Raw genomic sequence first — 27,203 nt, forward strand, 5'->3', positions numbered from 1 at the left:
TAGGTGTATTTTGACCTATCTCTACCTGGTAAAGATTTTTTTTGTGGACTTGGAATTTTTGTGTGTGTGTGGATGATGGTTTCTGTTAAATAACTTTAGTTTGGGTCAAGATATTGAAATGAAACTTGTTTAAATTGGCTAAAATGTTTGTCATTCATGCAGTGTGTCAACAAATAATGGGCTCCACATGGTTGCCCTTTAGGCATAAACATTCTAGTTTTTTTCCACAAAGATGTAGTAATAGTGACGTACAAACGGTGCATACAATGCATTAATAACACATAGTTTCGGCCTTCATTGTTCAATAGGGAAATAAGCATTCTCGCATACCAGAGGTCTAGCATGCTTCTTCGGTACCATGTCGAACATCTGATGAATGAGAATGGGAAATAAGTCGGGTCATATCAGAATGAGAAATAAACACATATATTAACTTCATATTAGTACTTTTTTTGAAAACCTGCAGTAATTTCTGTAGAATAGCAACAATTTATTAAATATGCCGAACATTATGACAGCATTAACGAGAAAAAGTATGATAAATATACAATATCTGGTACAATACTGATGTAATATTAGTACCTGTGAAACAATATGGCACCTGAATTCCTGATAAAATGTGAAGAAAAATATGCTATTTAAAATTTATTTTGATGTGGTAACTATCGCAGAAAACAATAAGCAAACCTGCTATGACTCCATGTCCAATATTATGTACATATATTGCTCTTGTTTTTGCCTACTTTTCACAGATTAGAAGCAATAAATTTCTCACTGTTTCCACGCAGACCGATAAATCGGAACATTTGGCAAGACAGACACATTTTATGGAAACGTATATTTTCGATTTCCTTGATGTACCATGAAATAGACATTAAACTTGATTGACAGGTACATTATTTGATGGACATTGAACAAACAGACAAATTACAGCTGGAGATGTAATAGATTAGTATTTTTTTATATAGACAAGATAAAACCCAAGAAAATCCCATTCATTAAATACTATTTTCATGACGATGGACAAGGAGACAAATGTAAGCTAAACGTTTTTGCTACAGACTATGCAATAAAACGCTGTATAGAACCAGTTTATCATTGCTGTTTGTTCATACTTCCCAAAAGGAGATTTTCATTCACAAGTGAGGCTTCCGTGGCCAAGTAGTTAAAATTGCTGACTTCGTATCACTTGACCCTCACCACTGTGGGTTCGAGCCTCATTCTGAGTGTTGAATTCTTCATGTGAGGAAGCCATCCAGCTGGCTTATATCGGTGGTTCTGAACAGGTGCCCGTCTGTGATGAAATAATGCACGAAGCGGCACCTGGGGTCTTCCTCTATCATTAAAGCTGGAAAGTTGCCATATTTGTATTGGTGCGACGTTAAACCAAACAAAATAAATAGTTGACCAAAGTACAATGCGCTCAAGGTAAGCTATTGTGGTCACTTTTCCTCCTGTGTCTGTCATCAGTCCATCTGTAAACCACTTTTTTCAAAAGATATCAGTTCTGAAACTGTTTGGTAAATGTTGATGAAACACTGTCTGGATGTTCTTTGGATGACTGCTTTCCAAAGTTGTTCCAATGGTTCTGCTTGGCTGACAACCAGAGCAAACAATAGTAATTATCTTTGAACGACATTTCCTAAACTGTCAGTTTGATTTTTAAACAAGCAATGCAGAGCAACATAAGCCTGAAGGTGTGACCTTGACCTTGAAGCAAGCTATCTGAAACATAGGCTCTGCACATCATCTTGATGTGATGAACATTTGTGCCAAGTTTCTTTAAAATCCTTCAAGCAGTTCAAGAGTTACAGAGCAGACATGAAACAAGAGTCATATGACCTTTGACCCCCTAAGTGTGACCTTGACCTTGAAGCGAGTTGTCCAAAACAGGAGCTCTGCATGTTGTCTGGATGTGGTGAACATTTGTGTCGAGTTTCTTTGAAATGCTTCAAGGGGTTCAAGAGTTACAGAGCGGACACAAAATTGCTAACAGACGGACAGACAGACAAATGCTGGCATCATAACGATTTTACTGAAATGTTCCTTAGGTGAATGTCTACTAGGATTGTTCAGATTATTTAGATTCCTAAAAAAACATGGCCTCTGGCATTTGCAGACATTTCTGCTCATTATGGAACTAGTTTCTTTGGGGTCAAAATCCAAAATTACTAGGCTGAAACATTGAAAGATCATATTTACACTAGAGGCTGTCTTTTTTTACCCAAATTGCATGGAACATAATACCAAGTTTTATCTGAATCGGTCACTCCTAACTCTAGTTTACCTGGTTAAAAACTAGAAGGCCATAGTGGCCTGAAGTCACTCACCTGACCTGAACTAGTTGATGTTGACTTGCATGTATTAGACACTGAATTATGAATTGTAACATCTGTGTTTGATATAAACAAGAGGCCCTTGATGACCTTATATTGTCGCCCGGAGTTTCACATATTGCTTGAACACTTTTTACCGAGGGTTGCACATGGAATAGATCTATATCCTTTCCGCAGCCTTAACGTACTAAAATGTATTAGCGTCTGATGGCCCTTTCACGCTTCCGTAGAAACAACATTTATTACACGAAACTTATTTTGAAAATATTTCTGAAATGTCTAGGTCTGCAGCTCTCAAATACGGTTATATCTTACATCTGAGGCATATACTGACACTCTCAGACAACATCAAAAATGACATTTTGAGCGATTTGATGAAGTTCCAAAATTAATGTACCCTTGGTCGGTTACAGACCCCTGTGGGATTTGTGTTTATCCAGAGCTCAAATACTTTTTCATAGATTAAAAGCTGACATGCTGTACTAAAGCCCAGGTAATTTCAATTCGTAATAAAGTGCTGAAAATTGGCTCCCCAATAGCTAAAAAGAAAAAAAAGTCCACGCGCATACATTTAGACGGGGTGACCCCAGCACATGACCCCAGACTATCTACGAATCAAAATGCAGCTTTCGTTTTCAAGTTTAGCATTTCTACTTTCATTTTATTTACTTCCTGAAATAGCTGAAGGTCAAGTGACGTCATTTTCTGTGTTGTCAAAAACATACATATACCTGGCGAGGTTGCATGAATATGTGCTGGCTGTCTTAAGGATATCTGTGAAATTATTTTGAATTTGGCGAGATTTTTCTGACACAAAAATTTTTAGGTATCCACTAGTGCATATAGAAAGTAGTACCGAAGTACTGTACATGCATTAAAAGTGACTACCCCAGCTGATGACAATGTTTTTGACAAACTTTAATAATTTGAAACCTTTTGGTACAGGGTCATTGTAGGAATATTTTTGTGATATTATTTAAAGTAGATTTTGTCGACAAACATTCTCACCAATGCATCAGTTAGGTTATAAGGAACAAATTAATTGTTTTGATGCCTTTGCTGCATCCGAGTTTCACTGCCTAGAATATGCAGGGAAAAATTTTGATGTACATGTATTTGAACCTGTAACGAAACTACATTTCGGACAGGTCATCACGTCTTCTAGATACTTGATAGGAACTCTTCTTTGTTAGTTCACTACTTTTTTTTAAGGTTAGGGGACACTAATTATTTTAAGGTTAAAGACCACAAAAGGTTTTGGGTTAAATGACATTACTATCTTTAGGTAAGAGAACACTAAGGTTTTTTGTTAAAAGGACACTTAAAAGCAAGGTTAAAAACTCAAACCATTTTGGGGTTAAAGGACACCAAATAATTTTTAATATATACAACTTTAAATGCTTTTTAGTTGGAGAACAAGAGAATTGATTTTGGATAGGAGAACACCTAGAAGCCACATTTTAGCATGACTGTCATTACTGAAAATAAAGCAGCACTATCTACAAAGCAAGCTACGATGAGTGAATTTTTAACAGGATTTAACAATATATCTACTGTCCACCAAACCACCAAATAGAGGTGTGACATGCAAAATAGTCCATCTAAAATGTGCTGTATACTTGTGCTTAAAATTCAGAAAAACAAACATCTTTAGTTTTGTAGTATATTTATTTTCTCTTCCTTTCAATATTATAATACATAATGTAATCATGATTCATAAAATGATAAGACACAAAAACACCAGTTACCATTCTCTCTCAATGTCAAATCACAAAACTGATTGTACATAAAAATATCAACTTGTCTATCTATTGTTTATGAAAGCTCAGTTTTATATCGTATTTCCTATTTATTCCAATTTACTCAATACATGTACTTCTACCTGAAGAATTAATAATATAATATACTGTGACCTTAGCCCGCACCATTTATGTAACTATAATGTAACACAAGAGTTTCATGTTACAGTAATGAAGTTATCAAGTTACAAAAACCTGACTTTGTTCACATAACTCGAGCACCCAATTCTGGAGAGGTCTTGAAACTAGCCAATGGCAAGGCTGCATTTTGAAACTGGTCTAAAAACTGACAGCCCAATGTTTGTTACATATAATACATGTTGTATAGAAACATTGGGTAGATTAAAACTGAAAATGCAATCGTAAACAACAGATAAACTTCACAAGTACTCAGAATGACCATTCTTTGCACCTTTAAGAAAACACTTACAAAAAAGCAATATATTCAATTAAAATACAACAAGATATATAATACTTTAATAATAAAAGGGACTTTGGTTTTCCTAGCTTGGTCAAATTACAATATAGTCAATTCAATGAAGTTTTAAAATGGGAAATAGGTTACTAAAATATACAGGACATCTAAAATCCCATTTTACTTCAAATGAACTATACACATATTTAAAATGTATGTTTAATGATGAAATGTACAACTTGATCACAATCTCAATACAAGACAAACCAGTTATATGTCATAGAGAATTACACTTTTTCTGCCATTTTACTTACATAAAATCTCCAATATCGTTTTACAAAAAAGTAAGTTTTAAGGTAGTGGATAGGTAATGACAATCGCCAATTTTCATTTGTTAACCCTTGCCTTTCTAAATTTCTATAATGAACTTGTCCAATTTGGACAGTACCATTAATTGTTAAAAGGGGTACTTACCAAAAAGATTCTGACTGAATGGCAAACAGTGCAGATCATGATCAGACTGCATGGATGTGCAGGCTTATCATGATCTGCACTGTTCGCAAAGGCAAAACCAATCGTGTCCAGCATGGTAAGGGTTAACGTATCTTCCTTACATGATTTCGGCATTCTCCGGTGATTTTGAAAACTAATTTTCTGTTGTGTCCGAAAAATGCCAAAATCACATACGAAGGATACATAATCGCACGGGAATTGCAGATTTCTAGTATGAGACCACTACCTTAAATTCTTAACAATGATGATAATGTGTTACTACATTAATATAGCAGGTAAAGGAGTTTCTACTATCTTGAGATCAAGGCTAATATAGATGAAAGTTCAGATAAATGGAATAATCTCTATCCACTAACTGTCAAACTTTATTTACGAAATCATTTCCCATAAGAAAATAAAACGAATGCTTGTGTACTTTTTTCAAATGAACTCTATGACTGTAATATATTGGAGGGTGTAATAAGCAACCTTTTTTATACAGTCATTATTGCTTATCACCTTCAAACAGGTAAAAAGCAATGGAAAACAAATATTTAGTTACTTCTGCACGTATATACAAAATATTGCAAATATAACAACACCTGCGGTCAAGTTTTCAAGCCTGACGGTACCTTAATAAATTTTGGTATGTTCCACAACATGATGCAACACATGTATCTAAAATACTGTTCTCACCAAGATAATGCTTTCAAGTTTTCTGAATTGATGATGGCCTGATTGTCCGCCGCAAAATTATAAAAAAAAAATCTTAGACATGTTGTTAACATGGTGCTTAAGTGCAAAGCTATCACTTCTTGGACACAGACGTTACTTTGACTGTAAAAGTCTGTATACATGGACCAATGAAAAAAGAAGATATTACATGAAGAAATGGTTACTGAAGTGTAAATGAATTAGTGCAATGGACAGTGCTAGCTGTTTTTTAACGAGGTATTTAAACAATGAGATTCATAAAGTCATGGAAGGGTTTTGTTGTTGTCGCCTCCAAATTATAAACAACTTGAGCTTCCCCCACAATAAGAAAATCTTACCAGTGATACTCAATGCAAGGATGAAATAAATACTTAACAGTTAAAGATCCATATTCAGTAATGATTTTGAAATGTTAAAATTACTTTTGGCCTCACTATCAATTTTGTACAAAGTTTATTGAAACTTGCCTTAAATACAGAACATCAAAGTCAAAGAACTAAGCAAAATTTCAGCAGTACAGAGGCATTTGTAAGACAGTAAGAGAAACTTGAATTTTTTCCACATTTCAAGACTAAGTTTGAAACATTGATGAATATAGATAGAGAGATGCTTGCCTAGCTCTAAAAATTTCTTGGGTCATTCTACACTTCTACACTCCAATAAAACTGTTGGAATCTATTTGAATTTTCTAAAACTAAAAATTTGAGAAGAAAAATGATAGTTCAAAACTATAATTGCACCATTCAATAAAACTGACCTTTAAAGTGAGGAGAACTGGAACATTACAAAATACAGAAACAAAATGTGAGAAAAGTGTTGCACATTGTAATTGTGGACAGCAAATACATTCACAACCAGAATGCAATACATGAGATATATGAAAATGTCTCAACTAGCCCCAGACAAATTTTGTTAATGGTGCCACTGTATATGATCATGAAAAATTTGCTAGGAAATCTGGTGGCAGTATGTTACTGGTGCTGAATGCAGCTACTTGCAAAGTAAAAAGAGGACGAATGTCATGTCATATGACCAATTATTTGTAATGATGTATAATATGGACGTATGACAGAACAATTATACTGAATTTAACAAAAATATTGGTGGTCACAGTAATGCCATGGCAACAGAATACATTTTGAAGAAATAATAACAGAATTATCTCAATAACTATTTCATTACTTTTATTTCAAAACGGAATGTGCACTTTTAAAACTGCTAAGTGCACTAAAACACACTCCGAGTGTTTATGATAATACTTTTTATTGCAAACTTTGAAGTTACTGTATCGTTTTGATGTATTCTGTCATCATGGCATTATTAGTAGTAAAATACATTAAGAAATAAAACATTATGGTAAAATATGATATGTAAAATGAATATATGTATGAAATCACAAAAAAAAGTATCTCCGTGTATTTTTCGGAGGACTCAAGTGTTTTATATTTGTTCATTGGATTAAGTCTATGATAATGACATCAGTTTGAGCTCACACTGTTTGTTACCTTTGATATTTTGCACATATAATATGTTTGCAATGAAACAAGGAGTTGCATAAAAGATAAAAAAATAAAACACTTTGTCTTTGGTGCTAACAAAAGACATTCACAAGGTAAGGCCATTTTGTTATGAATTCAGTTTGAGGTAATTAAGTTTCCAGTACTATTTCAGTTGCAATATAAAGTTTTATGCATAAAACAGGATTTCCTTCTTCAGAGAAACAGATGAGCTTTCAGAGTTGCTTCACATTTTATCATGTGTAATATAGCTTATCACCATTCAAGAGGACAAATTTACAAGAACTTTCTTTGTCAGCAGAAGTAAAATCAATATTTTCTTGAAAAAATAAGAAAAAAAATGAAGTCGCAAAAATAAAGGCTCTGGATTTTGAATGGTCAATTTGTTAAACTGGCAACAAAAGAAAATTAAAATACATGTCAGAGCAAACTAAACGGATGCCATATTTCTTACATTTGATTGTTAAAATTTTCACATGATCCTTCATTCAACGAAGCAGAACCTAAAATTGCTAAAAAAAAATATGTCTGATATTTTGAATTGTGAACAACAATATGTTCAAATTGTTTTGCGGAACAAAATAGTGCATATTCCTAACTAAATAAATAGCCATTGCATAACAAAACAGAGTACAAAAAATTGCAATTGAATATACTGTTTTACATTGTTCCAAATTGAATAGCCAAAAGAGGCAGTGACAGTTTTATTCATGGTACGAACATTTACTTATCCTATTAGAATTGCACGTGTCAGAAAATGGCACTGTATTTTGCAACACACACCGTAACAACCCAATACTGATGAATGTACACCAATCTCTTGTAGTTAAAATCACTTCTATTAAATACTGATAAACAATAAAGTTTAGTAAAACAGCTGTTAAATTTTTTATTGTTACATGTATTTTCAGAGGTAAATACAGTTTTTTTTTCATCTGATTTAACTCTAAATTAAGTAAGTATCAATACTGTCTAAAACATAAATCAAGATATAAAAAAGTTTTAAAAAATCATTATAAAGAGCTAAATCTTGTATAAAAAATACATGCAGTGTGAACTTAAAGCATAAACAGATCAGCCTATTCTACTGGTGAGTAGGAACTGTAATTTCAAAATTCATCAATAATTATGTAAATGTAGAAACAAATTTTTCATGCATATGTAAAAGTGACATGAAATCCTGCGCAGCTGTACATTTCATTTTTCCTATTAAAAGTGGTTAATTACCGTCTGGATAAATAAAGTGCAGATAAGATATATATATATGAAACAAACAAAACATAAACAAAATGGCACGTCTCAACAATATATATATTACATATATATATATATGTGTCAATACATATATATATATAGATAGATTTAAATCACTCAAAAACAGAAATTCTGTGGTAAATGTTCACGTTCCTGACTTCTTTCCATTGCGGATTATGTACACACAAAATCTTCAAATATACACATTTACTGCAAAAACCACAGTGACGATGTGACACAATGTGTAAATTCAACTGTACTCGTCACACACAAAGTATTTAATGCTGAATGTTCGGTTTATATTAACACGCAGGAAAATAGCGTGTTTAAAACATGTCGGTTTGCCCACACATTGTACTTCTTTCCATTAGATCGTGCCGTTACCTATCACATTTCCATTTATTTGAAGTGTCTCCTTTCACTACTTTCACAAGATTTTCTTATTTTCTGCTCAAGTTTACACACTTTCATTCGGCCAGCTCCTTGCATGTACCTGTGTATGTCTTTTACTGTCATACTTTCGTTCAAGCTTCTGACAAATACATAATCTCATAGTTTTTAACATCGCTATGTCAGAAAATAAAACCACTGATTTTGCACGATCTAGTAAAACATTTTCCAACAACATGGCCTCCAGCACTGTCATCGGTCGGTTAATTCCGAGTCCACGGAATTCATTAACATGACTATCCGTGGACTGACCTAACCATAAATACAGGAACAGGTTCATAAATTACTATATATAGCAGTATATTGCTATAAAATAGCAGTCACAATGTTGCTATGAAAAGCAGCATGTAAGCAATGAGAAAATAACGTTCTGTCTGTTTCTTCTAGAGGTAGCTCAGTTCTAGCGCATGATGCAGTGCCGCTAAGTCGGAATGATTTGAAATTCTCCAGAAAGGCCAGGTCATTTGTTTTGCGGCAGCTTCCTCATCCCGACCATCACCTACGACAACATATGTACATTTCTTTCCAAATCGTGACACGATTCTCTCAAAACAAGACTCTTTACCTACAACAAAGAATATGTGTAAGATCAATCATTGCTTCAATTTATTCTTCAAAATAACAATTACAAAAAAACTTAAATTTATCCTATCAAAAAGGTAATTAATTTGTAATTTGTCAATCAGATTGGCACTATTTTAAGTAGAGGATGTATTCATTGATACTACACATGTATAATTAAAAAAAACACAACAAAAAAACACACAATCCATTATAATGTATCAACAAAGAATGCATGTATGAAATGTGCAATAAAAGGGACAACAGTCATAGAACAGTATCCCCACGGGCAGAATGTCGAGCCCACCAGTGGTCAAGTGTAACCTTGACCTTAGACCTAGAGACCTGGTTCTTGAGCATGTCACTCCGTCTCATAATGGTAACAATTTATGCCAAGTTACATCAACATCCCACCATGCATGAAGAATAAATGCTCCGGACAAACTTCAATTTGACCTTTGACCTCCAACTGTGACCTTGACCTTTGAGATAGGAACATGGGGTTTGCGCATGACACGTCTTCTCATTGAGGTAAACATTCATGCTAAATATAAACAAGATTGGTCCATGCATCTCAAAGTTATGGTCCGGACAAAATCGGACGGACGCACGCACGGATGCACTCACGCACATACACCGAACCGCAAAAAGTGGCGACTATATCGAGCTCATCGCAAGTGGGCTCGACAAAAACTAGTACATTAGTAAAATTTACAAAGAATAATAAATGTTGTATGAAAGAGAGAGGTATATGGTTTACCTATTTTTGTAGCACTATAGACATTTTCTATAGCAAATACACCACCAAGGCCGTACAACAAGGTTTTAGCTAGGGCAGGCACTAACTGGGTTGTTGTGACTAGTACATTCACACAGTTTGATCTGAAATATAGATAATATAACATTTTCTACATACTGATCCAATTTTTTTTCTCTTCTTATTGGGCCCCTTTTTAATGATAAGACAGCTAAAGAGTTTTATATATGCGAGAAGTTTTTGTTTTTTTTCCCCTACTTCCCCCGCCCCCACCCAAAATTTTACAGACATCAAAACCTGAGCTAGAATTGACAGATAAAAAAGAGAACAATGAACAAGGAAACACTCGTGTATCAAACTTCAGCATAAATATCAACAACTCGGCTACACGTACAGTCTTCAATTTTCTGCGAAATAACGTCAAAGGTAAACTTATGGCATAGGCTGAATACTGAAATTAAATTCCTAATTAGCATTGTTTGCCACCATCTCTCCTGACACACAGTAATTGTACGTAAATGTCAATATTAGGGTAGCATTTTGGCATTAATTATTTACATGAGGCTAAGCCAAGGTTCCTTTTTGTACCTAATTTCATTATAATTATGAATTTGATACCAAGAACACAGTGTAGAACATGCGAACATAATTAAGCCTGTTAAGACAGAACGTGCACAGCTTCTTGATCAACTTTTCATGATTCAGATTTCATATTACATGAATATAATTATCTCAATACGGTGAGTCTTTGGGTCTGAGTATTTTAAGATCTGAACATTCTATGTACTTAACAAATCTCAGTAAATTGCGACACTGTCAGACTGGTTTTAAACAGTGTCACAGTCTATCTGTATATATAAACTAGTAATGCATACTAAAAATACTATTCTAAATACTATGCAGACAGTAAAATGAGTCTAAAATAACAACTTCCAACGTGCTACAACTGAAATATTTCATAAATTTTAAAAGAAATAATTATATTCGAATTTGCAGGAGAAATTTGCAGGAGAACTACAGATCTAACAAGTGTAAACTGCCATACCTTGAGTTGATGATACTAAGTGATTTGAGGGCGAGAGTTAACCAGTTGTCAGTAAGATTCTCAATTTCTTGACGTAGTTGAACCCACTGATCACGTTTCTGTGGTCCTATAACACCTGTAAACAAAGACAAAGCATTCACTTACCGGACACTTCATAATCATGACAGTTAATCTTTAACCTTCCTCATGCCATACAAGATTGATTCTGCCTTTGCGACCAGTGCAGATCATGATAAGCCTGCACATCTGTGCAGTCTGATCATGATATACACTGTTCGCCTTTCTGTATCTTTTTGGTAAGAACCCCTTTCAATAGTTAATGGTACTGTCCAAACTGAAAGATGGACAAGTTCATTATAGAAATTTAGCAGGCAAGGTTCTACCACCTATTTAATGATTCTAAAATTGAATTTCATAATTCCTTTTTTTGTGTGTGTGTGTGACTGCAGAGACTGGAAAATAGCCTCCCATTTTTTGTATCTTAAAGACTCAATCTATTCTGTAGTGAATAAAATCTGTAATGAGATCTTATGGAAACATAGACTGCAACGAAGCAAGATAATAGCAGAGTGTTCATGAGAGGTAATGGAATATGCAACACCCCTCATACACCCTGCCTTCAGCGGAATTCTATCACAGTAAAATTGAAATGTACCCCACTGCATGAAACAGATCTGAATGGAATTGAAAAATTTATATTGCATGTTCATGACGACTGTAAAGAAAAGATGAAACAATCAGATAAAGGAAAACTAAACATATTAATATACAAATGGTACACACCTCCAACATTAGTTCTGTAAGTATTGTACAATTCCTTTATTCGTCGGTATCTGAACGCTAATTTTCTCATCCAGTCTACGCCACCACGTACACCCGTTGCTAGGCACAAATTGGCATTTGTTGCTGCTTGTCGGAAACCATCAGCAGCAAAATTGTAAGTACTAAAATTATAAAGAAAACAGTTACTAAATCTGTAACAATTCAGTACAAACCAAACTTTTCAGAATGACTACATGCACTGAGTAGTGGTTAGTAAATACAGGCTGAAGACAAATTGTTAATAAAAATTTGTTTTTATATGGCAGTCTACCTTCTGTTGATAAAAATGCTAATGTCTTATCTTATAACCTTGACCTCAAGTCTACTCCTTTGACCTTGACCTCAAGACTTCCCCCAACAACCTTCACTTATAACTTCGACCAAAAGTCTTCTACAACCTTGGCCTCAAGTCTTTTACAACTTTGACCTCAAGTCCTCTACAACCTTGACCTCAGGTATTCTACAACCATGACCTAACATCTCCTATAACCTTGACCTAAAAAGTCTTCCCCTTCAATCTTGACCCCCATGTCTTCTCCTATAACATTGACTGAAAGTATTCTACAACCTTTACCTCCATGGAGTATTCTATAACCTTGACCTTAAATATTTTACAACTTTGACCTCAAATATTCTACAATCTTAACCTCAAGTCTAAAATTTTCTCCACTGACTGCATACACTCACTCCATTTTCTATTTACACTTCTTTCTTAAAAATGTCTCAGAACAGACTCTCTGAAAATTGTTCCAGTACTTTAGAAGGTTTAACTGTTCCATCATAGAGGGGAAGTAGACATTTTATTGAATTTTATGTTGGATTATCAAGCACATTTTTACAGTGATAAAACTCACATCAAAGACGGATCAGACTTGATAGAATTGGGGTAAACATTTATCAAAGTGGGCTTAGAGGTATAAGCTGGGTGCATGGTGATTATGTACCAGTGATGGATGGGGATTTCTCACAAAAACTTTGGAATTTTAACAGTGCAAAGCCAAGTGGTAGAGATAAGGAAAAGCTGTGGATGAAAGTTTTTTTCCTGACTTCATGATAAGCAGATGGCTTTGTATCACAACTCAATGTTTTAAGTGTCAAAAATAAAGAAAATGATTTTGATTTAGAAAACAGATGTTTCTTGAACTAGGTAAAACATGTTTTAGTTCTTGGAAAAAAATATGCTGTTGTTTATAGAAACCATTTATAAATAAATCAGAATCATTTAGTTAAATAAAAGCAGGTGGATGACCAGGTTTTTCTCACAAATCTTATGCTAGATCATGTTTTTGACTGGCAGCTGATACATCAAGGCTGCCTTTCTTTTGTTCAATGTCTTAATTGTAAATGAAATGACTGAAGAAGAAAGAGGAAAAAAATGATCCTGGTCACTTTAATTAATTAACTGTTTACCTTAAATCTTGTCCATTGTCATCAGATGACACATCATCAATATGTACTTGATCACATTCCTGGAAAATAAACAATATGAACGCTTAGTATTCAACTTCTTTTAGAAGAGAATACCTAAACGAAAAGTTTGATTTGTTTGTTTCATGTTTATAACACTATTATGGCTGTAGTATATTAGGGTCTACCAGGTCCAGAGCTATCTTGTTCTCTGCAAGTCACTAACAACTTGCCCACATGAATAAGAACTAGAAACAAGTCACTACAACTTGCCAACATGGAGCAAGTGGAGACAAAATGACTTCAGACTTTTAATGCCTATTGTCACTTTTGTCAAACTGGCATAGACTTGGAAACTGTTCTCCTAATTGACAGTTTTCAGCTCAGACAGTCCATTTTTTTTATTTTCTGGGATTACATAATGAAATATTAACTATTCTAATTGAATTATGTCCCTTTGACAATATTTTGGCAAAAGCTTTTGGAGTTCCATGCACAATCAAATGCAGATGCACGCATTGATGGCCAGTAATTGGGTTTGTCTCTGACACCTTACAGTCACCAGGAAGTGGCTAGTTGCCGGCAGGAGGTGTAATTTGGAAACGCTCACATGTGCTTCTTATTATATTCCCAACCCCAACCCTGTATCAAAATTTTCTTAGAAACATCCTGTCCTGGACCTGTGACTTTCTTTATATATATTATTAAATCCCTAAATTATATTATGCCTTATTTATATCTTATTGATTTTTAATGTTTTGTAAAGTAAAAAACAACAACAAATAACAAACAAATGATTAAAATATAGTCAAACATTTGGGAAACATAAGATTAGCTTTAAAAAACATGCAAGCATATAAGTCCAATGACTTAATTTTAGTTCCAGTGTGTCTCAGTATATATGAGCTAATTGTATGGGGTAATTGTATGAGGTAATTTTATGAGGCAGTTGTATGAGATAATTCTATATTAAGATAACTGTATGAGGTAACTATATGAAGTAATTGTATGAGATAACTATTGGAGATAATTGCATAAAGTAATAGTATAAAATACCTGTATGTATGAGCTAAATGTATGAGGTAATTGTATGAGATAATTGTATGACTGTATAATTATATGAGTTAACTGTAGGAAATAATTGCATATGTTAATTGTATGAAGACCCTATATGGAGCTAAATGTATAAGGTGACTGTAAATGCAGTTTCTCGCTAATTATATATTTAAGTGCCCTTTTTACCCTCTCCCCCCACTCCCTTCCCCAAGATATTGCAGGAATAAAACCATATTATGAAAGTCTTAAGTTCCCGCCTCATCCCAAAAACCTTGAACCCTATAGAAAAGACCACTTAGTTTATGTTTTGTTTAAGTCCAACAGGTGAGTTGAACTCGGCATGGCACATTGTGTCAGGAAGCAGCAGGGCTAATCAGTTTTGACAGTTGAGATTGCCGTTTTCAAGTTTTCTCATGAATGTCCACATTCTTCCAACATGTGTTTTTCATTTGCTCCATTATGTCTTAAAGTCACCTTGCAAACATTATGTTTCTTGCTCATTTTTAAGAATAAATTATACCAGTTCTCTGAATCTGCCTACATTTATCCAATCTTTTTTAAAATAAGGGTTGTGAGTACTGAATACATGCATGAACCTAGGAGATTGACGGTGTTTCCTTTCTCCAACAATATTCATCTACTTGACTGGCTTCGTTCTTTTTAAAATTACCATGACTTAAACTATTATGAGCCGCGCCATGAGAAAACCAACATAGTGGCTTTGCGACCAGCATGGATCCAGACCAGCCTGCGCATCTGCGCAGTCTGGTCAGGATCCATGCTGTTTGCTAACTGTTTCTATGACTGTAATAGGCTTTGAAAGCGAACATCATGGATCCTGACCAGACTTTGCGGATGCGCAGGCTGGTCTGGATCCATGCTGGTCGCAAAGCCACTATGTTGGTTTTCTCATGGTACGGCTCTTACAGTGAATTTGATATCTGAAACATCTAAATCGAATATGTTTTACATTTGAACATGAATTAAAAAAAATAATTTTTCAAGCTCATGTATTTTCTAGCAGTGAAAAAAAATCACAAAAAAAAGACAATCGTGTCTGTGCAAGTACACAGAATAAATGCATGAATAAAACCTGATTTCACACAACATTAATTTGAATCATAAAATATTGATTCCAACAAATGTACTGCAGTCAACCAAAAGAGTTGGGTTTATAAATTATAAAATATATACATTTTTTATTTTAAATAAACCCTTGTAAATATATTTAGCGTTTTAGAAAATTCCAAATGGAATCAGAGGCAGCTATTCAAACAGGTTGCAAGTAGCTACAGTAGATGATAGATCTCGGTAGATCTGGGTTCAACATGACATTTAATACCAGAGAAGGTGGAACCACTTAATTTCTGCAATACTTAAACTAATTCATCCCGGCTTTCACTTCAATCTCATTTGACAGAAGGCTTAAAACATTCCTTTATATTCAACAAGAAAAATATCTATAAACAAAAACTTGTATATTGCACAGTATCCATTTTTCCAACGATAAAATGACAAAAAAACATGCATTTCTACATTTCGTAAAATGCGAGTAACTTAGTAACTTATTGCAACATGATATTTCGTCACTTTTTACATTACTTTTACGTAAATCATGAATAGCAATTTTCTAAAGTAACAATTTCATTGCGTATTTTTCTTTTCTAAAAAAAATCAACTATAGAGGACCGTCATTATAACATAACATTGTTGTTTGTTATTCTCTTAAATATTCAGTACTGCCGAATGAAAGGAGGGTAAAATCTTGTTTAATCAGAGAAAATGTCTTCAGACAAGCATAAATCTTATCTGACGCGCTATTTCCATAATCTGCCAGTTATTTCAATAATAAAGAACGATCACACTTAAATTGATGTGGCCTCAAATTGTGTGAAGAATTTAACACATTCTGACACCAAGTGTAACACTACAATAATCACTTGTATGATAAAATTTTCATACACTCATTTGCATAATAATTATAGTTAATGCGGCAACACAAAGACTGAATAACTATATAAACAGAAAATAAATTTCCACTTAAAGAAATCATTATAGATAGAATACGAAAATAATCTTATAAATTATCCATTTAGAATCATGCAAGCTTTCTATTTTTTTTTTTTTTCATTGGATTATACAAGATTTAAAATCTATGACATTTTTCATTGACAGGTTATCCCCGCTTCAATATTTTAACATTGCAGGGGCAGTCTGAAAAGTCGTCAAGACATCGCAAACAGAGTTCTTGTCTTCAATTTTATTTTTCATGACAAAAATGTTTTTGCTTAAAATGATGTTATAATTAAATGTATGTCTGAAGCAGAAAAACTACAAGACAATCATTAAGTCTTTAAGTGAAATGGTGAAAGTATCAGCATAGAATCTTGATATAAAGTTTGATAGAGGAGCCTGTCATGTCAGTGTTTTCATATAATTTTGTTAGCGGCTTGCCAGGGGCACCTCATTTGCTTAAGAAAACATTTCATCCACAGAGACATATGGAGGTGAATGGCGAAAATATTCAGTGAGACTTGACTTCAGTCTGATTTTCCTGTTGTTTTTTTTTCTTTCTTTTTTTTTTCAATCTTGCTAATATCGAATATAAATAACTGTAGAATACTACATACAAGAAACATATTTTTTTTTGTTTTTGTTTTCAGGACAGGAAAAATAATGCATTTCTAAGAATGGATGATTTTTTGACAGAATTAAAAAGTGAAATGTCACAAGCCTATAAAGAAAACATGAGAAAAATGGAAAATTGTCTCTATATCCAGAAGGCAAAATGCCTCACACTTGAGCTCCCCATACAGACACTTTTGTTTTCTTAGCAACTAGCACATTTTTGCCTAAGGTCATCTATGAAAATAATAAAACTCTATAAATACATTTTCAGCATAACTTCACAAATTACCAAAAACTTTTCCCCTAAACCTCTGGCTGTCACTTGTCAGGATGGTGAAACTGTCACTAAGTTAAGAATGCTATGCAAGTCGCAGCATGCTAGCCCGGGGCTTGTTTATACACTACGGACACATTCTATCCTATTTAGCAAACCCTCGACTTTCACTGCGAAGCCCTGGAGAGTCTATCATTCAATTAATTCAGTTGAAATTCAGCGGAAAATGTGACAAAAATTATGTTCAATTTGCCATGACATGACAGACAATGGTCAACGTCCCTAGCCACTTGTGACCGCTGTCCGAGGTGTCAATGTCCAATGCTGATAATGCGCTTCACTGGTCCATAAATGGACTTAATTAAGTGACCAGTCCATTACAATCATGTGGTCAATCGGCCAATCACAAAGTTGACAAGTGAAAGTGACCAGTAATGGACAATTGGTCATTAAATAGTTTGTATCCACTCCAATCCAATTTCATTTACATCTATAATGGAAAAGCACTCTCTCCGTAAGAAAGGCAACATTACGGTTCAGCAAATATTTTCTATTTGATTATTTTTGTGTTTCCAAGTGCCTAACTCTATGATGGAAATTGTTTATACACTATGTAAGAGGCCCTTGAAGCATCTTGAATGTGTATCCAGATAGCCACCAACAAACTGTCTTGCTATTTCAAGGATCTCTATTGTAAAACTACTGTCTGGATAGCAGCTTACATTTTAAAAAACGAGCACAAATGGCAAAAATTCTAAAAATATGAAACACTTTTTTTTTCCTCGAGAAGTATCAAAATCGGGAAATTAAAACTGAAATGTTTTTCTAATCAAACCAGAAATAATTAGCTATTTTTGTACCAGTTTTCTCTCCCATATTTTATTCAGAAGTACCATTTTTTGTATCTATTTTTTCTCCTTAACGTCTAATTTGTCTTCCTCTTTTTCCCAATTTGCCTCCAGTAAAACAACCCTGACATAATCATGGCCAAATCATGGGGTAATTACTTCTGCAGTAACCCTACCCCAGACCCTCTGGCAGACTTATACAACCAGCAAGCACTCTGGGGACACTTTGAAGCTAAACAGAGCTTGAACTCTGGTTCCAGATATTCTCTAAATCATTTAGCTTTTCTTTTCCCAGCTTCCCTAAACAATCAACTAAACTGGAGAAAGTATTCAATAACTTCCCCTCCTAATAATTTTGAGTGTTTCTATAAACTGTGAGAACTAGCCTAAAAATTAATGGAAATTTATTTGGAAACATTCAAATTTTATTTTACATAAAAAATCAAACATTAAAATAACCAACAAATTAAATCATTGAATAACACAGAATATACCCCCATTGACAAAATTCCCCCTGCTCAATTTGATCTAGGCAGACAAAATACCCCTTATAGTTTTTTCAATTATGACTTATATCTAAATTTTCACTTCATTACATTTATCATATTAGAAATTGTAGTTTTTATTCAACTAAATTAATGAGGGTATTATGTCCATATTGGTCAAATATAGCAGTGAAGAGTTTGTCTGACATTCGTTCCCAACCCCCTCCCCTTCCCCACAAAAAAAGCAACATATTGACAATATTTTAATATTGCACTGTACATGTTGTGTGTTTGCACATGTATTTCATAATTTCATAATGTATACAAAAAATGAGGATTACCATGGAATAAAAACAATTAGTGTTATTAGTTGTGTAAATTCCAAGGTTCAAACTTATCACCGCGCTGAAATGAACATGTTTACACTTGTTGTCTTATCTGCACAGTCTGTATCATCTGACACCCTTCTGAGCCCGCCCAAGGCATAATGACCAGACATGCTATTTATTCTGTTATATAAACATTCTCCTTTGGGATCACCAACATGTATCATTCTACCCATAATGCACTTGAACGGCTGGGTATCCATTTCAGCTGGGCAAATACCAGACTGTTTACATACTTGCATAAAGTCATTCCCAATGGACAGGGTTTACAAGCAATAACATTTTGCCTATCAGTTAGTGCAAGAAAGGTCCATAGTGTTCTAGCCAGTAAAGCAGAAGATGAATATCATTTTTCACAACTATTGATCATTATCTAATCAAAACTGACCAATGTGAGCAACCTAACACCTCTGCCAAAGCCTTGGTGGAAATTTGTTAATTAAGCTTAATAGAGCTTGTAGGAAGAATTTCTGGCTATTTTAACATTAGCAGAAAGTCTTGTCAGACTGATGGGCAGTTACTAACCACACACAACATAAACATCTGTCTACTGCTGGAATAGTTATGATGTGTTGTCTTATGAATTGGCAAAACTGGTAATTATAATATCATTTTGAGATTTATCAGTCTATCATATTGACAGCTCCTGTGGTGAAAGAGGTACTGATATTTGTGCATAAAGTGAATTTTTTGTGTAACCTTTCACATGCCAATGCTGATTTTAAAGAAGAGCCAAAACATCGAACAATTTTTCTACTTCTACAACAACAAACTTACCTCCAAATCATTAAAGAATAAATGAGTATCTGCTAAACTAAAGATCATCTCCTCCATCCGTAAACCTAGTTGAACTGAGGCCTGTGGATCCTGAAAATACACAACAAGAGCACCGCCTTGCGGGTGCTGACGCTCATCTGATTTTTTTTGTGTAATAGAAATATTGTCCTACCCATGATTTTCTAAGTCTAAAAAGGGCCATCATTCTTGCAAAAAGCAGGATAGAGTTATGTTTCTTGATGTACAGTGTCCACTTATGATGGTGAAAAACTGTTGCAAGTTTTAAAGCAATAGCTTTGATAGTTTATGAGAAAAGTTGACTTAAACATAATACTCAACCAAGAAAATGATTTTCTAAGTCCAAAAGGGGCAATAATTATTGCAAAAAGCAGGATGGAGTTATGTTGCTTGCTGTACAGGGTCAGCTTATGATGGTGAACAAGTGTTGCAAGTTTCAAAGCAATAGCTTTGATAGTTTAAGAAAAAAGTTGACCTAAACATAAAACTTAACCAAGAAATCTGATATTTTCTAAGTCCAAAAGGGGCCATAAATCTTGCAAACAGCAGGATGGAGTTATGTTTCTTGCTATAAAGGGTCAACTTATGATGGTGAACAAGTGTTGCAAGTTTTAAAGCAATAGCTTTGATAGTTTAGGATAAAAGCTGACCTAAACATAAAACTTAACCAAGAAAACTGATTTTCTAAGTCCAAAAGGGGCAATAAATCTTGCAAAAAGCAAGATGGAGTTATGTTTCTTGATGTACAGGGTCTGCTTATGATGGTGAACAAGTATTCCAAGTTTCAAAGCAATAGCTTTGATAGTTTAGGAGAAAAGTTGACCTAAACATAAAACTTAACCAAGAAATCTGATATTTTCTAAGTACAAAAGGGGCCATAAATCTTGCAAAAAGCAAGATGGAGTTATGTTTCTTGCTATACAGGGTCAGCTTATGATGGTGAACAAGTATTCCAAGTTTCAAAGCAATAGCTTTGATAGTTTAGGAGAAAAGCTGACCTAAACATAAAACTTAACCAGGCAACGCCGACGCAGACACCGACGCCGACGCCGACGCCGACGCCGACAACCGCTCAAGTGATGACAATAACTCATCATTTTTTTTCAAAAAATCAGATGAGCTAAAAATAATACAGAATATTAGCTATGTTACTTTAGTCCAAATCATGTTATAAGTCATTAACACATTAAAGTCTCAAGTCCAGCAAAAGAGAGAATACATTTATATAATATTTTGCTGACTTTTTAAAAATTGTACCAAATACTGAAAGCAATATCTTAAAAGGACTAACCCACATATTTTAAGCGAAAAATAATTTCTCTCAAAAATCTATAGATGTGAGTTAGTAGTACAAACTTATTGACATAAGATTTTTGCATGTATTCTCACAAATAACCAAAAATATTGTGCAGAAGGTAGCAAACCGTTGCAATTACGCTTTTGAAATCATGCATAAAATTTACATTTTTCTTACCAATACCTAACTTTTATTTTCACCCACTTTATCATTTTTCAGTGTCATAAAACAGAACATAATTTTATTTCAGTAACTTATAAAATTATATAATGTTACATATAAATATACATTATATACCTAACTAAGGTGGGAATAAACATATTGAAAAATTTCACCCAAACAATGGGTTAGTAGCTTTAATTGTAGAGACGCTTTTCTAGACAAACAGTGATTTTCAAATTGACTGAAGAAGGAAACCTGTAAAAGCCTCAATAGAAAGTAGTCGTTGCATTCTGTGAAAGACTTCTTGTATCACATTCGACAATCACATTTATTTCTAGGAAATATATTATCTGAGATCTGTCTGCCATGTAGAGAATATGGGATTATTATTCTCTCTCAGGTTATATAATATCTGTATAAAGTTTGTAATGTTTAATTTTATCATCAGTCTCTTACAGTAGTATCCACAGATGTTGGCTTTCAGAAAGTGTTATGTGCAACATTTTTTTTTTCATTTCTTATTTCAAGATTTTGGTCAGCTTTTCAATATTTTTGTTCTTGGAAATGGTGAAAATGACGTTTAAACAAATTATAAATTTTATACTAGCAGTAAAATACTTGTCCTCATATTCACAAGCTGTAACAAGCATACTGTGTTGTAGATTTGGCGCAATGTCATGTAATATCGCTTTTGTGTGAAACACTTGTTAAGATTATTGACGTAACGTCACTTCCTATATTTGCTTGTTGATCAGTAGTAATAAAGAACACAAACTGTACACAATAATTGTTTATTCACAATCACGTCATCACATTTTGGTGCCGTGACCAGGACTTCTTAACATTGTACAAGCACTTATATAAATTATATAGTATTTTACAACTCTACATTTTTTCAATCTTTTTCCACTGATTATAGTAAAATGTAATTGGTTTTTACACTGAAATAATGCAAAGCAATGATCTAAATATAAAAAAAAAACGGTAAAATAAAACAGAGAATTTTTAACTTCAAAACAAGTTGATCCATTCAAAGTAATTATTTCAACTGGGAATTTATTACAATACAATGGTATGGACAATTACCCATAAAATACCAGCCGAACAATCAGTAATGTACTTTTTTTAAGTGTATTGAACCCCTAGACATAATTGCTCCCAAACTGTCTTGCAATGGTGCTTAATTGAACGTAATGTTTGAAACATTCGCACAGAGGGATTTTGCAGAAAATCCATTAGTGTTTAACATTTTAACAAAATAATCACCAGAATGAAGAGTGCATTTTAACACTCCTATGAACATCAGCAAGCGGTAATTGACCACTAATACTAATTTACAAGGTTACGCAGTACTAAATATTCATATTGATTGACGAGAATTTGCAAAATTATAAAATTATGAAAACTAAATGTGGCTAATGTATTTTACAAATCGATTTACAGCAAAATGTAAATAACATAAACTGCAACATAAATAAAAGCCATGGAAAATTGCAAGTCATTATCTAAGTTGTTATATCAACAGAAAACATACGTCATTAATCATGGAACAAGGAAACCTGTCTACTGTAATACTCCAATTAAAGTAACAGATTATGAAAACCTCAATAGCATCAAAGTGTTCCACAGAATTTATTTTGCTTCCAAAAAAAGCATGTCTGAAATAATGAGAGATGTTCCTCTTTCTGTAAAATCATTCTGTTGTGGAAAATAAGGATGTTCTCCTACCAAAGACCAATTTTAACTATTCCCATTTTTTTTTATTTATTTATTTATTTTTTTTGTTCTTTTCAAGAAGAACTTTAATGACAGACAAGAAGCTAAACAGAGTTGGTCTACCTATCTTCTGACACAAAGCTAAATAGAGTCGGACTACCTATCTTGTGATCGTAACTTTCAAGGCAAATGGAAGGTTTTCTTGTCTATCTTGTCTAAAGATTTAACCTTTTTCTTCGATTCTTTGCTTAATGTGTGGAAGTTGTTAAGCAAAAAATACAGGGACAAAAAGTAGATTTACAAACCCGATATATCAAATATATTTAGAGGTTGCCAGTTTGAATCCGAGACAGGAGTACTGGTTATAGGTCACAAAAATGGTGAAAACTTTTTTCTATAATCGATTGTTTGAACAAAACTATCAAACCTTCTATGAAATTCTTGCTCGAACTCAAGTCAAATTAATTTAGTATTTCTGTTATCATCTAGTTTTGAATCTGACATATATGATTTTTCTCTATTAACTATATAACTCTTATAAGGATGTAATTTTGTGTTAATGCTAAACTTTAATGCCAGTAATCAAACACTGTAATTGATATTTCGCTGTGCCAGATGTAGCATCGGTCAAAAACTAGTACACTGTTTTACATATTGTTTTATTGCACACACATATTGCACCCTGTGCACCCTAGATTTCTGAAATTCTGACAAGTTTAGTTTGCAGACCTAACCCTTACCATGCTGGACACAACTGATTCTGCCTTTGTGACCAGTGTAGATCATGATCAGCCTGCACATCTGTGCAGTCTGATCATGATCTGCACTGTTCGCTATTCAGTCAGTACCTTTTTTGGTAAGCACCCTTTTTAACAGTTAATGGTACTGTCCAAACTGAAACATAGATAAGTTCATTGTAGAAATTTAGGAAGGTTAAGGGCTAAAAATCAAATATACTGCTTGCTTGACCTTACTTACGGAAATTAAACAGTAGCTTTTTTTTATATTTAATTCTTTTTAATGGCACTGACAAGGGCAAAAACTGATAAACATTGTCACTTGTGTAGACTAGAAGAATAGATAGTAACAACAAAATTGCAAACAAAAATCATTACGGTTCTATATTTACTCAGAAAGAAACAGATTTCCACCATTAGGCTGTCGGCTGATCTGTTGATTTAATATCCGTACTTAATAGATCTGCATAATTTTCCATGTTAAACCATCGATTTTCTGTTTGTGTCAATAAGAGCGTTGATTTGGTAAATAACCATCTAAGTATATTCAATAATTGATGAAGTTCTGACTGGACATGATTAAGTTATTAGAAGCAGACGACAGCAGCAAACGACAGCAGCAGACGACATTTTCATTTTGCAATAATAACTGAAACAATGGTTTTCTCTCAGTGTGCCATGAATATAACAAAATGTAGGAATATTTCATAAAAAAAAAATATGAAATATAAATGAGCACCTATACATAAAACTGAATACTTAACATCAATTAAATTAAGTTTTACAAACCAGACTGCATAGCTTCTGGTATTTGTATGTAACTATAGTACGAAATATTATTTTACCATGCAGATGTTGCTGCCGCATTGTTTAATGAAAACTCAAACAAATAAAAACGCTTTGTGTCTTGAGTACTCTTGACAAAACCTGTCACATATTTCAATATTGGGTATAAATGATAAAACCTTAATAAATCCAGGACAAACACATCAAAGCAAACTCCATTGCATTAAGCTATTAAGTTCACATCTCATTGTACTTTACTGAAAATTGTAAATACAATGCACTTACAATTATTATATATATAAAACCATTTGCATTTGTCAAAGAATTCCAAAGTACTTCATTCTATTACACTTGTAGAAGATGGTTATTATCTACTTTTTGAATATAACACTTCTTTGAATTTTTTTTTTTTCAAAAATCCAAACGCAACTTCTAAAAACTTCAATACATGAATTTTATTTTAAAGTGTTCCGGACATTATTTTTACCATGAATAGTAAGGACTTTTTTTATAAAAGCTGCTATGGGTCTATAAAGCAGCGTTCCTTTACACTTTATATGACGTAAAGTACGCAGTGCTCACACTGCTAGTTCCGCAGTTCTGTAACTTAAAGGTGGGTCTGACTTTCATGTTATGCAATGAGGCTGCAAGGAAACATCTATTTCCGCATATATCGGAAGACACTTAAATATAAGCGTTCTTTAAGCGTACGCCCAAAACAATACCTTTTAACAATTTTCAACATCAAACAACTAAAAGCTGATAATGGACACAAGCCTATTAAAAAGTTGCTTTTGAGCCTTTGAAAATATAAAAGTTCGATACAAATATTCAAATGAATTTTCACTTTGTGCATTAAGCTTTATCGTAGATATGCAATACTGTAAAAGCACATATTTTTCCTGAGTCAAAATTTCGCGAATTTGAAATTTTGAGTATGTTCGCGAGGTTTAATATTCGCGAAATTGTAAAAATGGTATCCTACTTGAATTTGAATTATACTAATGGTGAATATTTACACGAGGATTAATTTTCGCGAGATAAAGGGCCTCATGAATATAGAGAAAATTAAACCCTCACGAACATTCCTGCTTTTACGTTAGTTGCACAACTGTTGAGTTCAACTTTTTTCATAAATCTATAATTACAGACAGTATCTTTAAAAATCTACTTTTCCCCCCTCAACAAAATGTACCTAGAAACCTTGCAGATCAATCAGGATGATATTCTAAGACTGGTTGTACTTTTTGTTTACAAAACAAACATGAGCACCTGGTAGACTTTGACAGAAATTTATTAAAACCAGTAAACCAGTCTAGGAAATGAGCAGAAGAACATGGAGGGAAGAAATGATCAAACTTCTTTTCATGTCTCCAGCGTAATTCCAGTTTCCAAATTCAGATCATTCCCAACAGCACAACAAAGGTAGAAAAAATTCTTGGCGGATTTCTCTATTGTTTTTCTAACAATCCCTTTTTACAACAAAATATTTCTGTCATTAATAAATATTTTATATTTATATATTCCTGGGATATCTTTGTGGCACTGCTTTTGCCATCTAAGCTGGTAGAAATTCAACACTGGCTAAGAAAAAGGTATTTCTGTCAATGTTAGTCAGCGTTTATTTCAACTTTAAATTTTAGTATTCAATTACGTAGCCTCCGTGCCCATATAGTTGTGAATGTTTGCGCGGGAAGTTATGATATATCATTTTCAAAAGAAATTCGAGTTTTAAAGAATAATAATGTCTTTATTAAACAAAGCATAATGTATAAATTGAGTTCTAAATCAAGCAGGGCTTAAAATAAGTGTAAAGAAAATTCTGCAGTTTATTAACGTAATATTTCACAGTAATAACGGAAGACAATGCAGTTGAGTGTGTTATTAGTTGGTGTATGGGGGTGGGAGGGGCTTGAAAAATGCGATAATAAATTGAAATTGCCGAGTGTCATTACATATCCGCTACTTTAAGTAAACTTACCTTTCCGTATCTTTGAGCATAGGATCCTGTTAGTAATGAGTGGAAAATGATTATTGTTTCATCTAGATCCCATATAAAAACACGTTCTAAATCAGACTCCGGACTTGGTGAAGGGTTTTGCCGCCGACCTTGACGATTTTTACTACCTTTTTGTCCTGAAAAGTCAAAAAAAAAAACGTTATCATTTTCTTAACATTTTTTTTTTTAAACTGAAAGTTTAATGTTATCAAATATAACTGCAAGTTAAACGATGTATAAAACTTATACAGAAAATAATATTTATGCAAACAATAAATGAAACTATAATTTCAAAATATTTATATGTTGTCAGCTGCTGAATCCAAGGTCAACTGTGACCATGTGTGCATGTTTTTATCCATGGAAGGAAATTTGCGTAAATCTGAGTGAACATTTTCTAATGAAGCAAACTTGAGTGGGGCTTTTGAGTGCAGATTTTTTTCAAGGACACGAACTTGAAGAGGA

The 27,203-nt window shown here is 33.5% G+C and overlaps 1 protein-coding gene across 11 annotated transcripts in view; it reads right to left on the bottom strand.

The window, feature by feature from the left end:
- Nucleotides 1-3,985: 3,985 nt before the first annotated feature.
- The window catches only part of LOC123524545 (eyes absent homolog 1-like), a 178,896-nt gene continuing 155,678 nt past the window's right edge, over nucleotides 3,986-27,203 (bottom strand). For all 11 annotated transcript variants that reach the window (XM_053538733.1, XM_053538735.1, XM_053538734.1 and 8 more), the window contains 7 exons: nucleotides 26,721-26,875; nucleotides 20,024-20,113; nucleotides 13,573-13,631; nucleotides 12,124-12,284; nucleotides 11,341-11,455; nucleotides 10,299-10,420; nucleotides 3,986-9,542 (listed from right to left, as the gene is read on the bottom strand). In XM_053538733.1, coding sequence (XP_053394708.1) covers nucleotides 9,361-9,542; nucleotides 10,299-10,420; nucleotides 11,341-11,455; nucleotides 12,124-12,284; nucleotides 13,573-13,631; nucleotides 20,024-20,113; nucleotides 26,721-26,875 — 884 coding nt within the window. In that variant the 3' untranslated portion in view covers nucleotides 3,986-9,360. The remainder of the gene's footprint in view (nucleotides 9,543-10,298; nucleotides 10,421-11,340; nucleotides 11,456-12,123; nucleotides 12,285-13,572; nucleotides 13,632-20,023; nucleotides 20,114-26,720; nucleotides 26,876-27,203) is intronic.

The sequence above is a fragment of the Mercenaria mercenaria genome, chromosome 3 (genome assembly GCF_021730395.1).
Source record: "Mercenaria mercenaria strain notata chromosome 3, MADL_Memer_1, whole genome shotgun sequence".
Lineage (NCBI taxonomy): Eukaryota > Metazoa > Mollusca > Bivalvia > Venerida > Veneridae > Mercenaria > Mercenaria mercenaria.